General features: G+C 44.5%; 1 protein-coding gene across 7 annotated transcripts in view; it reads left to right on the top strand.

Moving 5' to 3' along the window:
* VANGL1 (VANGL planar cell polarity protein 1) overlaps nt 1-13802 on the top strand; it is a 57330-nt gene that overhangs the window by 34216 nt on the left and 9312 nt on the right. For all 7 annotated transcript variants that reach the window (XM_037909374.2, XM_037909398.2, XM_037909393.2 and 4 more), the window contains 2 exons: nt 9040-9173; nt 12838-12970. In XM_037909374.2, the coding sequence (XP_037765302.1) occupies nt 9040-9173; nt 12838-12970 (267 nt within the window). The remainder of the gene's footprint in view (nt 1-9039; nt 9174-12837; nt 12971-13802) is intronic.

Consider the following 13802-nt stretch of genomic DNA (forward strand, 5'->3'; position numbering starts at 1 on the left):
AATTTTCCCACCCACATGTGGTCCTTGGGCCAAAAAGTTTGCCCACCCCTGCTCTAGTCCATTCATAAGTGTGCTATTCCACCATGTTTCTGTCATTCCTATAATATCTGGTTTGACCTCCTGCATCAGTAGTTCAAGTTCTTCCATTTTATTGCCCGACTCCTTGCATTCATATATGAGCTCTTCAGTCGTTTTGCTCAGATCTCATCCACTTTTTCTCCTGGATTAGGTATAGTCCTTTACTAATTGTAACATCTACCTGACTGCTACTCAAATCAGTACTTTCACCTTGCTGTCCATACTCTCACCTTCTGATGTTCCTTTATCCCTTAGCATATCTTCATTTAGCTGATTTTACTGCTCTGTGTATTGAAGCCAAATGTGGAGATTTCTCAAGGTCTCTCCCAACTTTCTCCCCTAGTCTCCTAGTTTTAAAACCCTTCTTATCAATCATGCCAGCTTTGATCCCAGAAGGTTAATACTCCAGGTACTCAAGTGAAGTCCATCAATAGAGGAATGTCTTCTTTCTGTGAATGTCTCCCAGTGGTCGATCATCCCAAAGCCTTCCTCGTAGCACCAATCCTTGAATCACCTGTTCATCTTCGTTAACTTGTCCCTCCTTCTCTGGGGACCAGAAGTATTCTGCTGAAAATCACCCAAGCTTCCACTTTAAGTGTCTTACCCAGCATAGTGAAGTCACTCTTTGACACTGCTAGATTCTCTCTAGAACGGATATTCGTTCCGACCTGCAGCACAGTTCTCCTCGGGATCCTTTTCAGCCTCATGTCCACATCTCATAGCCTTGCTCCTCACAGACCGCACGCTCTTGTGTTCTCTGGATGTGTTGTGGTGATGACAAGCTTGTTGATTCTGCTGACTATGGAATCCCTGATCACATAAATCTTTTTTTTTTTTTTCCCCCCTTGTGTAGGTATGAATCTCTTATGTTCTCTCTCTCTCTGTCCCCTGTACATCCTTATTTTTCCCCCTAAGCTCCAGTCCTTGATACCTTCATCTCTTCCTCTCTCCTGCAGGGACTGGCTTCCCTTCTTTCCTTCCTTGTCACCCTATTTTCTGCCTGCTTCTCCTTCTTGTTGCTCAGTGCAGCAGAGAATTAATAGACTTTTAAGGCTGGAAGAGACCTTTATGATCATAGTCTGACCTCCTTCATGACATAAGTCCATAGAACTTCACCCATTAACTCTTGCATCAAGCCCATAACTTTTGGCTGAGCATATCTGTTAGACATCGAATCTTGACTTACACTGAAAGTGATGGAGAATCTACCACATCCCTTGGTATGTTCCACTATTAATTATCCTCGCTGTTTAAATGTGCAGCTTACTTCTAGTCTAAATGTATCTGACTTCAGCTTCCAGCCATTGGATCTTGCTATGTCTTTGTCTGCTAGATTAGAGAACCCTTTGCCCTCATATCTTCTCCACGTATAGGTACTTTCTTATACTGGGGAGTAAAATGTTTGGCTATTTGGTTGTGGAGGGATTAGTGAAGTGTGACACATCTTACTAGTCATTTTCTGTCCCTGACAAGCCAGCGTCTTATTGGACCTTTTAAATCATATCCCCCTTCACACACACCAACAGTATCTTTGAATTTTGCCATGACTTATTGTACTAGTTGCATTCTCAAACTTCTAGAGCTAAAACCAATGCCACTTACCATCTGAAAGTAGCTTGTACTTCATCTTACAAATGGCAGGAAAACATTAATCTTGAACTCTGTCAATTGAAGTCTCCACTACTAAAACTGCCTGTTGCAGAATTGCTTAGTGGGCAGTCCAGTACAAATGCTCTAAAGACCATAAACGTCACCAAGCTCCTGGCCTGGTCAGTTTCTCAGAATAAAAGTTTCAACCACTGTGTGTCGGTAATATAGAGTGTTACAGGATTTATAGAACCGCTATGAAAGCGTTCTGGATGAAATTGTGGACTTGAACATTGGCCTGGGAATATTTGTACAGTTACTTTTTAAAAATAGGTTGTTCTGGACACTTCATTTGAAGTAGTGCTTTATTTTTTTTTAAAAAAAAAAGGTTTGCTGATGTCATGCTGCAATGAAACTTCCTTTTTAAAATGTAATTTTTCATGCTGTTTTTATCTCCAGTGTGGACTAAATTTTATTTATTTATTTTTAAATAAGCTAACCGCATTTGTGGTAGACTTATAAAGACTTTTTTTAAAAAATATCAGATGAAAAAAGTCTATATTTCCTGAAAATTTTAATTGAGGTTGTACAAAATCCCTGCTGAACTGTTACCAGGGATGTTTTGCACACAGTATTTTGTATGAGGTTTTTATCTTGTTAAATATGTAACTTGATGTTCGGTGTGATGTATGCCAAAAAATATTTGGGATGTTCAAAGCAGCTGAGAAAACCCTGCTGCTGGAAACTTAACTAATGCATTTCCTGACTAATGTTGCAGTGTGTTTGTTTTTTTTTTAAAAAAATCCAGCTAACGTTGCATTAATATAGGTGTCTTGCACTTAATTTCCTAAACTGTCTTTAAAGGAAGGGAAGAAGCTGACATAGGAAGCGATTCCTGGAGCCAGTCCAGCAAATCCCTCATACTTGTATGAAGTACGTGTTCCTTTAACTGAACCATTAGCACGCATTCAATTAATAGAGCCAAGGATGAAGTGTTTACAAGAACTGTTCTGTTGCTGCCATACAGTCAGCGGGGGAGCAGGCTGGGGACTCCTTCCCTCCCGGGACACGGTAAATCCAAGGATTGGCCGTGTGGATCCCCTCCCCATCCCCTTGGAGAAGAATGTCCAACAATTGCCTGGGGTCCTGCTCCTTAGTCATGTATTTAAAACAAATTCTGGCCATCCCAGTGCATTTCCTGGGCAGGCTTGCGGGGTGAGGAATTTTGCGCACTTATTCTTAGTTGCCTGTAGGCTTCAGATGTGGTGGTCTGACAAGAAAATGTGGTTTTCCTCTCGTTTGAGAGAATGAAACCACAGCCCAAGTAAACTAAAACGGAATATTGTTGCTGTTGCACTAGTCTGACGATCTTGTTCTGACACAATAGTTGAACGGGTTTCTTAAGTCGTTTTACGTGTGTGTTCTCAGATATAAAACCGAAACGCTGCTCCCGCTGCCTCCAGTTTGACACCACCTTAACCCTGCGCCCTGACAGCCACCTGGGTCAACGGAAGAGCACAATAACCTTCCCCTCCCTTAACCTCTTCCAACCAGGAGCAAGTACTTCCTGGATCAGTGGTGCTGCCCCAAGCACAGTGCGGGTACATATGAATGATGCTGACTTGGAGTTGTGGTAGGCACAGGGACCACAGCACATTTATTGAGAGAGGGGTAAAGTCCTGTGATGTTCCTATTCCATACTGCCATCCCTACAGGGGCAGATTCCAGTTTGTGTGGGAAGTATCCTCTTCGTCCTGGGTTTCCAGGTTTTGCAACACTTGCGTTTTGGGAGCTACACTGTAATATCCTTGCAGGACATGGCAAGCACAGGGCAGTGCTGAGTGGCTTCGGCCTCCGTGCTTGCAAGGGGGTTTTGTGTGTGAATTTCCCTTGGTTTTTGAGACAGTGGGAGTAACGAGGGGGGCAAAGTTGAGGGACAATTTTGGGAAGATGGGGAAAGTTTCCTGGGCATTTCTCACAGCCCCTCAGCTACCAGCGGGAAACAGTGCCAGGGGATGAGAGTAGTCCTGAACTGGCTTACCCCTACGTGTACCCAGCAGATCCATATGTTTTAGACTTGCTGTTGATCGCCTACACTGGATGAGCTCAGGGCAGCCCAGTAATTTGACATCTCTGTGGATATGGCTGTAGTTTTAGGCTTGGTACAGAGCCCATATGCACAAAACTAATCACAGGAATCTGCCTAGAGGGGGACTCGAACTCATGGTCATTGGGACTGCATGTTGGTGCCACTCTCTCTAAGCCATCAGCTGCGTGAGGGTGTCCCACTTAGCTCTTCCTTGAGGATCCAGAGCTCAGTTTCTGCTTCTGCCTGGTCTCAGTATCATGTGACTGAGCATGGAGCGTGTGTCCTCTCAGCTACCCACCTCAGTTTCAGTGCATTGTGCCAGTTTCTAGAGCACTAGAAAATTTAAAAGTAGGTCATTTGGGGGAGAAACTTCTCTCAGGAACACTTTGACCAAACAGACCCCAGTGTGCACCACTAACACAACCCAGGTCTATCAACTGGCACAGGAATCGTCAGGCCCATCTGAGTACGCCTGTGGATTTTAGATACTTTGTTTAGAGCCACCTCTTCAGAAACCTCTGCTCAACCTTACCCTGGGTGCTGGAAGGGTTGCCCAGTAACATACCTGGGAAGACAGGGACTCCAGTGGTTAAAAGTCTAGCTGCGCATGTCTGTGCACTGTTACTTGTTGCAGATTTGATTTGGACATAACTGCCAGGATTGCCTTTCTCTGCTCTAAGCTTCATCCTAGCATTTCTGGTCTTCTGCAAAGCCTCCAAGAAGAATCTTCTCCTTGAAAAGAGACTTCAGTCACAGCGTGATTAAGTCCATCACTGAAGCCAAGGTTAATGCCATTTTGGCCTGCAAGTTGCAAAGTGTTTCGTGATCTCCTAAAACTGAAATCACATTTAGCACCAAGTTTCCAAGTGCGGCTGTTCCTGAGTTACCTATGGCAGGAGGGGGAAGTGTTTCACACAAAGAAAAAACAAATCCCTTCTACTCAGGGGCATTATAACATTTAATTCATTACTGTTTTGTAAAGGGCTTTGCAATCCTCAGATGCAACATATTACTGAAGTTATATCTGCTTATTGGCTTCCCCTAGTCGCAGCATGCTCTGACATGACCCTCTTACTGATTTCACATCACAATATCCAGGAACTTATCTACATTAGGAATATCCTGATTTCTGCAGCCTAGACAAAGGGCAAGTGTTTTCTGCCTTGCCCCAACAGTGATTTGAGGCTGACCTCATGTTGTAAAACACTGAAATTCTTGATGAAGTTTTCTTTACGCTGTTGTAGGTTAGCATAATGCTAGAAGAAAAGGAGGACTTGTGGCACCTTAGAGACTAACCAATTTATTTGAGCATGAATAAATTGGTTAGTCTCTAAGGTGCCACAAGTCCTCCTTTTCTTTTTGCGAATACAGACTAACACGGCTGTTACTCTGAAACCTGTCATAATGCTAGAGCATGCTTTATCTCGTAGCCTATTCTACTGGATGCTGTCATATGTAGGATACAGGTGAGACTTCCAGTTGCAGCCATCTGAATGGGTCATTTCAGTACAGTGCACGGAAATCTTCCCAGCCCATCCCCTTATTTTAATTGTAAATGGAAGGAATAACCTGCAGGGGTGCTGGGTGAAGTGTTACCAGCTAACATAGGGCTGAACTCCTTGTAGAGATGCTCTGCCAGGAAAGTCTCAGAACGTTGGCCTGGGACCTTAGCCAGTTTCCATTTGATCTGGAGTCCAGGGTGTGTGGGAGGAGAGGAGCAGGCTTTCTGCAGCAGCCACTTTACTTCTCTGTGCATTACTAAAGAAGCAGCGTAACCTGCCTGCAGCAGAAAGTCTCAGAGAATATAAAATCAGAGCTGAATTTTGTGTGTGTATTTAGCATTCTACTCTAGTCAATTCACTTACCCATCTTAATCCCTCCCTCTAAGGCAGGGGTTATCAGCCTTTTTCGCTCTTAAATCCCCCCCCCACACACACACACACTATAAAAACTCCATAGCCCATCTCTGCCACAACAACTGTTTGTCTGCATATAGAAGCCAGGGCCAGCATTAGGGGGTAGCAAGCAGGGCAACTGCCCAGGCCCTATGCCACATGGGGCACTGCGATGCTAAGTTGCTCAGGCTTCAGCCCTGGGTGGTGGGGCTCAGGCTCCTGGGCTTTAGCCCCATGCAGTGGGGCTTCAGTTTTCTGCCATGGGCCCCAGCAAATCTAAAGATGGCTATGCTTGGTGGCCCCCGGACCCCTGGTTGAGAACCACTGCTCTAAGGCTTTCCATCTACTCGAGGCTACACTAGTCCCTGCACTTTCCCCCAAATACATCTGGCCACTCTGCATTCCTTCTCTGTGCCTTTTTCTCACAGCTGTGGGAAGGGCTGGGTGTGTATTTGGGGGCGGGGGATTCTTGTTGCTTTATAGCTGGTAAGGCAGAGCAGAAATAGTTTTCCTACTGCACAGTTGAGGGCGGAGCTTCCCCTTGAAGTGGGTAGAGAGGTTGAGCAATACAGCCTGGAGGCTCTGATTCAACCATTTGCTCACTCTTCTAATTATTGTGACCCTTCTAATTTTCTTATCTGTACCATCGGTGTCTTAAAAAAATTCAAGAGAATTTAGCTTTAAACCAAACACAAAGCCCTGCAAGTGAAATTCTAGCTGTTTCCTAATTTCATGCCCACGTGACTGTATGTGAGCCAGAGTTGGGCTGACAGGAGGATTTAGGAAATGATGAAACTTTACTAACATACTCTGTAGCAGCTCTGGAGTGGGGAGGGACTTGTAGTTGAACAGGCCCCACTGAAGGGGATGTCTTAGAGTGTCTATGTGGTAGTGACATTTTTTGCAAGTTAAATTCTTTCTTTCTTTTGGGGGAGGGGGGTCATTGGGGTATAGGGGACGTCTACATTTTAATGTTCTTTCTAGATTGCAGGAAAATTTTTGTTAACTTTAATGTAACATTCTTTCTCGGAGCTGTATTGCCCCTGCTCACTGAGGGGTGAGTCACTCAACACACCACCTCCCTGGAGATGCTCCGCCCATTTTCATGTAGTCTTATGCAGCCCAAACTGTCCACAAGCAGAGCAGGAGCATGACAGTCTGTGTTCTAACTTTGTTCTCAGGAGCTTGTCACTTTCCAAACCCTTCACCTTTCCAGGCATGTGGGTGAAACTTTGGGAAGCTTGAGCAAAAAAAGTTGTCATGTGTAAGTATGATGGGGGGGACAATAGGCACTTATTTAACAGTTAGAATGACTGGGGTTGACCAACAGAAATTTGGCAGGGAAATCACCCTTGTTGAGGAGAGATACCGTTGAAACTTCAGGTGAAAATTTGGTTTTGATTTGTCATTGGGTGAACCGTTGAGAACTGTGTTCTGTGTGCGTGGTTCATTTTATTCAACTTTCTCACCAAGACTTAAATTTTCAACAGTGAATGGTGGAGTGGAGCGGGGGGGAGAAATATCTCAAAGATTGAGATGCTTTTAAGGGGACCATTCAGAAAGTGACAAGCACTTGCCTTCTGAAAATCAATCACCTTTCAGGTGTCTCAAGTTGGATCCTCAAGAATCAAGTCTAAAATCACTGTTCACTTTTGAAAATCTAAACCTCAGCTTTTAATGTACACAGCTAAGGAAAGCAATCTAGCTGTGCAGTGAAACTTAATGAGGAAGGTGCCCAACGAAAGAGGAACAGCTTGCTCCTCCTTGCTCCGCTAACCCTAGGTAGTTGAACAGGTATCTGGATTTTGACATTTTTTTGGAAGGCTATTTATGTATTATGTGGGCTCAGAGTAGCATGGTATGAAGGCTTTTATCAACATTAGACACACAGGTTAAGTAACTTGTCCAAATTCATACAGTGAGTCAGTGGCAGAGCTGAGAATAGACTCCAAATGCCATTTCTTGATTCGAACCTTTCCTGCAATGCTGTCCTTCCTATGCATACGTGTCCTACAACCACCACCTTATAACATGTGTGAGAATCATCTGCTGTTGTTTTCATGGGGGAGTTTGCTTGTTAACGACAAATGTAACTTAATTAAAACAGATTAGGTTGGTTCTAGGAGCTAAAGTGCTCGCTGTTGAGTTCAACTGCTTGTGAGTTAAAAGTGAAACCAGCTTGGTGTTCTTGGCTGGTTCCCCGGGTAGTGACATGAAGAAATCTCTACTGATGGTCTGTTGAGGGGGATGCTGAGGAAAACGGTACATTGGCAGAATTGTGTGATGGGAGCCAAGGGCTTGTCTACGCTGTGCAGTCACAGCCTTGTCACTAAAAGTCAGCATGTGTAAACGCTCTGTCGGTATTTTGTCGGCACATTTGCCAACAAAATACTTCCAGCCCCGTGAGCGGCGTTAGCTTTGTCGGCAGGAGAGTGCTCCTACCGGCAAAGCTGCGTTCACGCTACCGCTTGCGTCGGCAAAACTTTTGTCTTTCGCGGGGGGGGCTTTTTTAAGTATCCGTGAAAGACAAAAGTTTTGTCGACAACTTTGCAGTGTAGACAAGCCCTAATCTGTGGAGCATCTCCCTGCAGCGTGCCTGATTTAGCCCTGGGCCGTGGCTCATTTTGAAACACTTCAGTTTGTAATGTCTTTAAACAATGCCTATCTTTATATTTTGCTTGACAAGCTGATTATGAGGAAAGGAAACCTTGCAGCTGAGCACTTTTTTGTGTTTGCTTTGCTTGTGTTGGCTGTTATATTAGGAATAGAAGCCAACTCCAAGGGAGGAGGTGACACTATTTTACGTCCCAGCCCTAGTGTGGGATGTAATCAGAAATTGTGAATGTTGCTATAATGCAGCCATACTACCTCCAGGCTGTGACCTTATCTGATCTCACAAGTTGTAAAGACTGTGCCATGTCAGTACTTGGGTGAGACACATCTCAAGAACCACTAGGTGCTGCAAGAAGTAGTATAGAAGATTTGGAGGGGAAAGCCTCAATCGGTACCGAACCAGTGCCTCAACCTGAGGCTGGCTGGCTGGCTAATATGAGCTAGTACTGCATCAAAGCCAAGATGAGATGAGCTATTGTTTTTCCAGGCTGTCTACAGATTTGAAGAGGATACTATGTCAGTTTACCCCCTGTTTGCATTTAAGAAGCTTTTCTTAGCAACTGTAAAGGCAAATTCTTCACTCAAAAATGAAAGCTAGAAGATCCTGGAACCCAATTCCGCAAGTCGTGGAGTCTGACAGATTTGTCAGTTGCAGAATTGCATAGTACACAGAGCCATGACGCTAACAACCACTTTCCCATTAATGGGGTTATCTGTTTTTCTCTATATAATGTTAAGTTGTCAGTTTTAAAATGTTTTGTTGCATTTTATTTCTAGCATCCAGCGAGCTGCATTGGTGGTTCTGGAAAACTACTACAGAGATTTCACCATCTATAACCCGAGCTTGTTAATGGCCTCCAAGTCTCGTGCAGCCAAACACATGGCTGGCCTGAAAGTCTACAATGTGGATGGTAGGTGAGGTGGAATAGTTGCTGAGAATTGATGTGTGGGGTGGAGACGAGCAGGACTTGTTATCCTTTGTTCCAGGCACATGCCCTACCTTCTCACCATCCAAAATTCTTGTCAGAAATCTTCCTACTACTTCTGAGTACATTGCTCCCAGATCACTTCAGGCTTACAAAGCACAATAGAACTTTGTCTTGACTAGGAAAAGTGGCCAAGTTTAGGTCAAGTTTAGCTAGTATGTATTAGCTAAGCCCAATTTTAATTTGATTGTACTTCCTACTCAACACAAAGCCTAGATGGGTATGGCACTTTATAGATAAATATAAGGACGGGCTTAGTGTCCTGCAAGCCTTTGTGAGCTTAGGGCTTGTCTTCACAAGTTGTACCAATTTAAAGGGGTGTTTCTTCAAAAGATGTAGTTAAACCATTGTGAGGCCCTTTGTGACCCCTCTGAACCTGATTTAAACTAAACTTGACTCCATTCTTTGCTGATTAAATCTAAATAAGCCAGGTTTAGAGGAGCAGAGGTTGTGTCAGGACACACAAGCCTTGATAAAATCAGGTGTTCCAGTAATCGGGTAGCTTCAGTTCTATGGGGAAGCTTTTAAACTCCACAGGGCTGAAGCTAAAATACAAAGGAGAGAGGCTGTCCCAGGAAACACGGCCACCTTTAATTTCACAGGCGTTGGAAAAATCAGGGCTGCATTATACATGTGTGGATTAGCACTGAAAGGCTTTGCAGCAGGATGTGTTCAGAGGGGATTTGACTTTGCAGAGAGCGACTGTTTTCCACGCACAGCAGGAATGCGGGAGATGAATCTAAGACTTCTTCTGCCGTCTTTCGCACATGGCTTATATCTTGCTTTGCATTGTTCGGTGCTCCCAAAGGGTTCAGAGGTTGTGTGGATGCTTCTCCAAACCTCCTCTGAACCTTTAGAGACAGCAAAAATTGGACCTGGAAATGTTGCCAGAGCAGCCTCCTCTAGCGAGACCTACTGCTGATGGTGGGCCCAGAAACCCAGAGAGGGGCAGCTTTGTTTTGTAGCACTTCTGGTCCTGGCTAGTGCAGGAAGTGCAGAGTGGTGTGAAATAGTAAGTAACATCAGTAACAAGGGATGTAAGCTAGCATATTCTGTTGTAGAAATGGGCTATGTTTGTGTGTATGTGGGGGGGGTCTTGGAGAAAAAATAAACCATTTTGACCAGGTGGAAACTTTCTCTTTCATTCTGGTCATGGGCTAGTGTCAGGGGGGAACTTACCTTCTGGACAAGTATTTCCAAATTTGATTCCGCGAAAGTATTCCCAGCCTTTTCAGGTTGTAAGGTATTAGCCTTAATTAATGTCATGTTTTCCAGTTACCATCTTGCCTCTCTTCTAGTGCAGTTGCAGCATAACTGTAGGAAGTGGCATGGCACAACTGGTGCAGGAAGAGGCTAATGATGTATACCACTGGAAAGCTGGGACTCCAAACTTTCAGAGGAAAAATCCGTGATTTTTTTTCTAACACTAGCAGTCTGTGAGCTAGCATAATTTAAAATCCGAACTCAAGTAGACAAAAGCAAGCTAGGGATCTGGATGGGATGCTTTTTCAGTTCCAAAATCTTTCAGTCTGGCAGGGCTAGAAACAAGTGCTTCATGACATTGGATAGGAGGAACTCCCAACTTTCCAGGAGCATAAAGCATTTATTTGTGGCACTAGTGGCTTCTAACACAGGATCTTACAATCGTTGTCAATTCCTTGGTCTCTCAGTACTTCTTGGCTTTATTGCCGTAATGAATACAGCAGGGCTTTAGCCGTTGCAATATACTGTGCAATCCCAGAGTTGGCAGAGGTATTGGATAGCTTCTCTTGCTACGCAGCAGGGTTTTTTTTAATGCACACTGAACTCAGTGGCATAGAAGCATATCCTTTAGAAGAATTCCTGTGGATTTACTAAGTGGACTGTGTAGCTCTAGCCAGGACCCTCTTAGCAGAGGAACAATCTGTCTCGCATGCTCTCCGCGTGAGAGGACAGTAATGCTGTTAAGACCTCTAATTTGTTGGCAGCCTTTGAGTTTGGTGTTACAGCAGCTGGGTGTGGGGGGGGGTCGTCTTGCTTAAGTCCCTATTGTGCTGGCAAAATGGGGGCTAGCCCAAAGGCTGTATTTTCATCACCATGCATGATGAATCAGACAATTAATAACTCTAAACCAAACTGGAACTGCGCCTCTCCTAAGCCGTACCACTACACATCGCGGCTGTCAAATGAAATCTAAAGTGTTTACTCTTGAGAAGCTGTTTGTTTGAATTCCTAGACTATCCATCATTAAACATCAAACTTATGTCTTGGAACTTAAAAAAAACCTTACTTTTTTAAAGAAAAAAGCAGCCTTTATTGTGTGAGCAGAGCATTCTTGGGACTGTCTACCCTGCAGAATTGATAATGCTTAAAGACTGCCAGTTTAATGGCGTAGACTGGCTCTTAAAGCATAAAGAACAGGAGTACTTGTGGCACCTTAGAGACTAACAAATTTATTTGAGCATAAGCTTTCGTGGGCTAAAACCCACTTCATCGGATGCATGCAGTGGAAAATACAGTATACTGCATGCATCCGATGAAGTGGGTTTTAGCCCACGAAAGCTTATGCTCAAATAAATTTTTTAGTTTTTAAGGTGCCACAAGTACTCCTCAGTCTGAATCAGCATAAAGAACAACACGGCTACCACTCTTAAAGCATAGTTACAGTCAGAAAAGTGGCTTTTAAAAATGTATACATTTTGGGGGTGGTTTTATATGTCTCTTTCTCTGACTCCAGGTCTGATGTGCTTTGTTCATCAAATGACAACACTTTTCCCTAACTCATAGCGCTGCAGGCTGCATGTGGGATCACAGAACCTAGCTGGGCCATTCCTGCACTTTAAAGCATCACTAGTAATCAAGTGATAGATACTTACTTGATACTGATGTGCGATGTAGAGCAGACTCCAGCTCCTTTTCCTAGAGCTAAGTGGGCTCTGCTAATAGGCATAAAAACTCTTGAGACAGATGTAACTTTCAGCCCCACAGAGAATCAGTATGGAGCCCAGAGTTACATTCTGCAGAGTCGCTTCTCTGACAGTAACTACATTTTTGAAAGTGTCTGTCTTTTTTCTGAAGATGATGCCACTGCCCAGACATCCCAGTGTAGCTCTGTGTTTTCCTGTGTGTGGCTGTTGTGTCCATGTCTCTTGATGTTCTTCTTTTCTGTCTGTCTTTCTCCCCCTCCCAACTCCTCTTGTGCTCTCTCATTGTCTTGTTGCTGAAATGTGATGTGTTCCAGCTGCCCTTGTGGCCAAACTGAAAATGTATATAGCGGATGGTAAGTAACATCCTTAGCACTCTGTTTCCTAGTTTGTGTAGTCAGTCACTGTAACTGTTTGGCTACTTCATTCCCTCTGAATTCTCTTTCCCATCTCCACTGACTGCAGCACTTGGAGTGGACAGGAAATATTCCCTCCATATGCACACTTCCCAGGGAGAGTATCTGCAGGGAGGGTTTTTCACCCCCTTTTCCCCCCCAGAGCATTGGGCAGGAACAGCCCAACTTGGCCCACAGATTGCCTGTGACAGGCACTCTTGGATTTTGAGCCTTTTCAGCTCCCCTTCTGCAACAGTAAAGTCTTCCTCTGACTTCTGTTTCCCCTTGAAGGCCCAGGTAACAATGCTGCTGGCCAGTCCCGGGCCATGATCGCTGCTGCTGCCCGGCGCAGAGACTCCAGTCACAATGAGCTTTACTATGAAGAAGCAGACCACGATCGCAGAGTTAAAAAACGTCGAGCAAGGTAATGCTGTCTTCTTCACGTTGTAGCGATTGTTTCCTGCTGCAGTCAGTTTGCTGGCCTGCTGGATTCTCTAACTGTATCTGAACAGCTGGGTGGGCCCATAAAAGAGGGGAATTGGATTGAGAGGTTTTTGTTGAAGGGACTGAGTGTTTGGTATAAATAAAGTCCTTTATATTAAAAAGGTATAGGAGAAAACAGACATCCAGGGGCGGCAATGGCTTGTGACAGGAAGTGCTTATAGAAATGCATACGCAAAGAACATGTGTAAATGTTCCAGATCAGCTAACAGAATGTTAGGGATTAGGGAAGGGTCCAGTGCCTGCGAAATCCATAACAACTCAGTGCATGAAATCCCATTATTTCCCCAAGTAATCCAAGGGCTGAATCCATAGCGCTGTCAGTGCCACCTGGTCTCTACAGGGAGGAATTCTCCCTCCTTCGGAAGCCGGCGAATGCAGCATTTGATATGGCAATGCAACACTTCAGCTTAAACTCTGTAGTCTTGCTGTCCATCTGAACAGGTCTGGTAGAGGCAGGGACATGACTAGCTGGATGTTTCTGCTGGAATGGTCCTCTGTGCATTACCAGTTCAGCATGTTGATTGCAGGGTGGTGTTCACCTTCGGAATTAACACCCAACTGAAACTAACCTGGGTAGGTAGCACCTCCGAGCTATTGTCTGAGGCAGGTCACCTGCAGCAGGCCGACGTCCCTGAGCTGAATCGCAGTGTAACCAGAGGGACTAAACGAGTTGCCCTAACTGAGGGTTTAGAGTCAGCAGTAAAGTGCTGATATGAGGTCTGTCTCCGTGCTGGCTGAGCCTGACCCCTGGC

Source organism: Chelonia mydas, chromosome 1 (genome assembly GCF_015237465.2).
Source record: "Chelonia mydas isolate rCheMyd1 chromosome 1, rCheMyd1.pri.v2, whole genome shotgun sequence".
In the NCBI taxonomy this organism is placed as follows: domain Eukaryota; kingdom Metazoa; phylum Chordata; order Testudines; family Cheloniidae; genus Chelonia; species Chelonia mydas.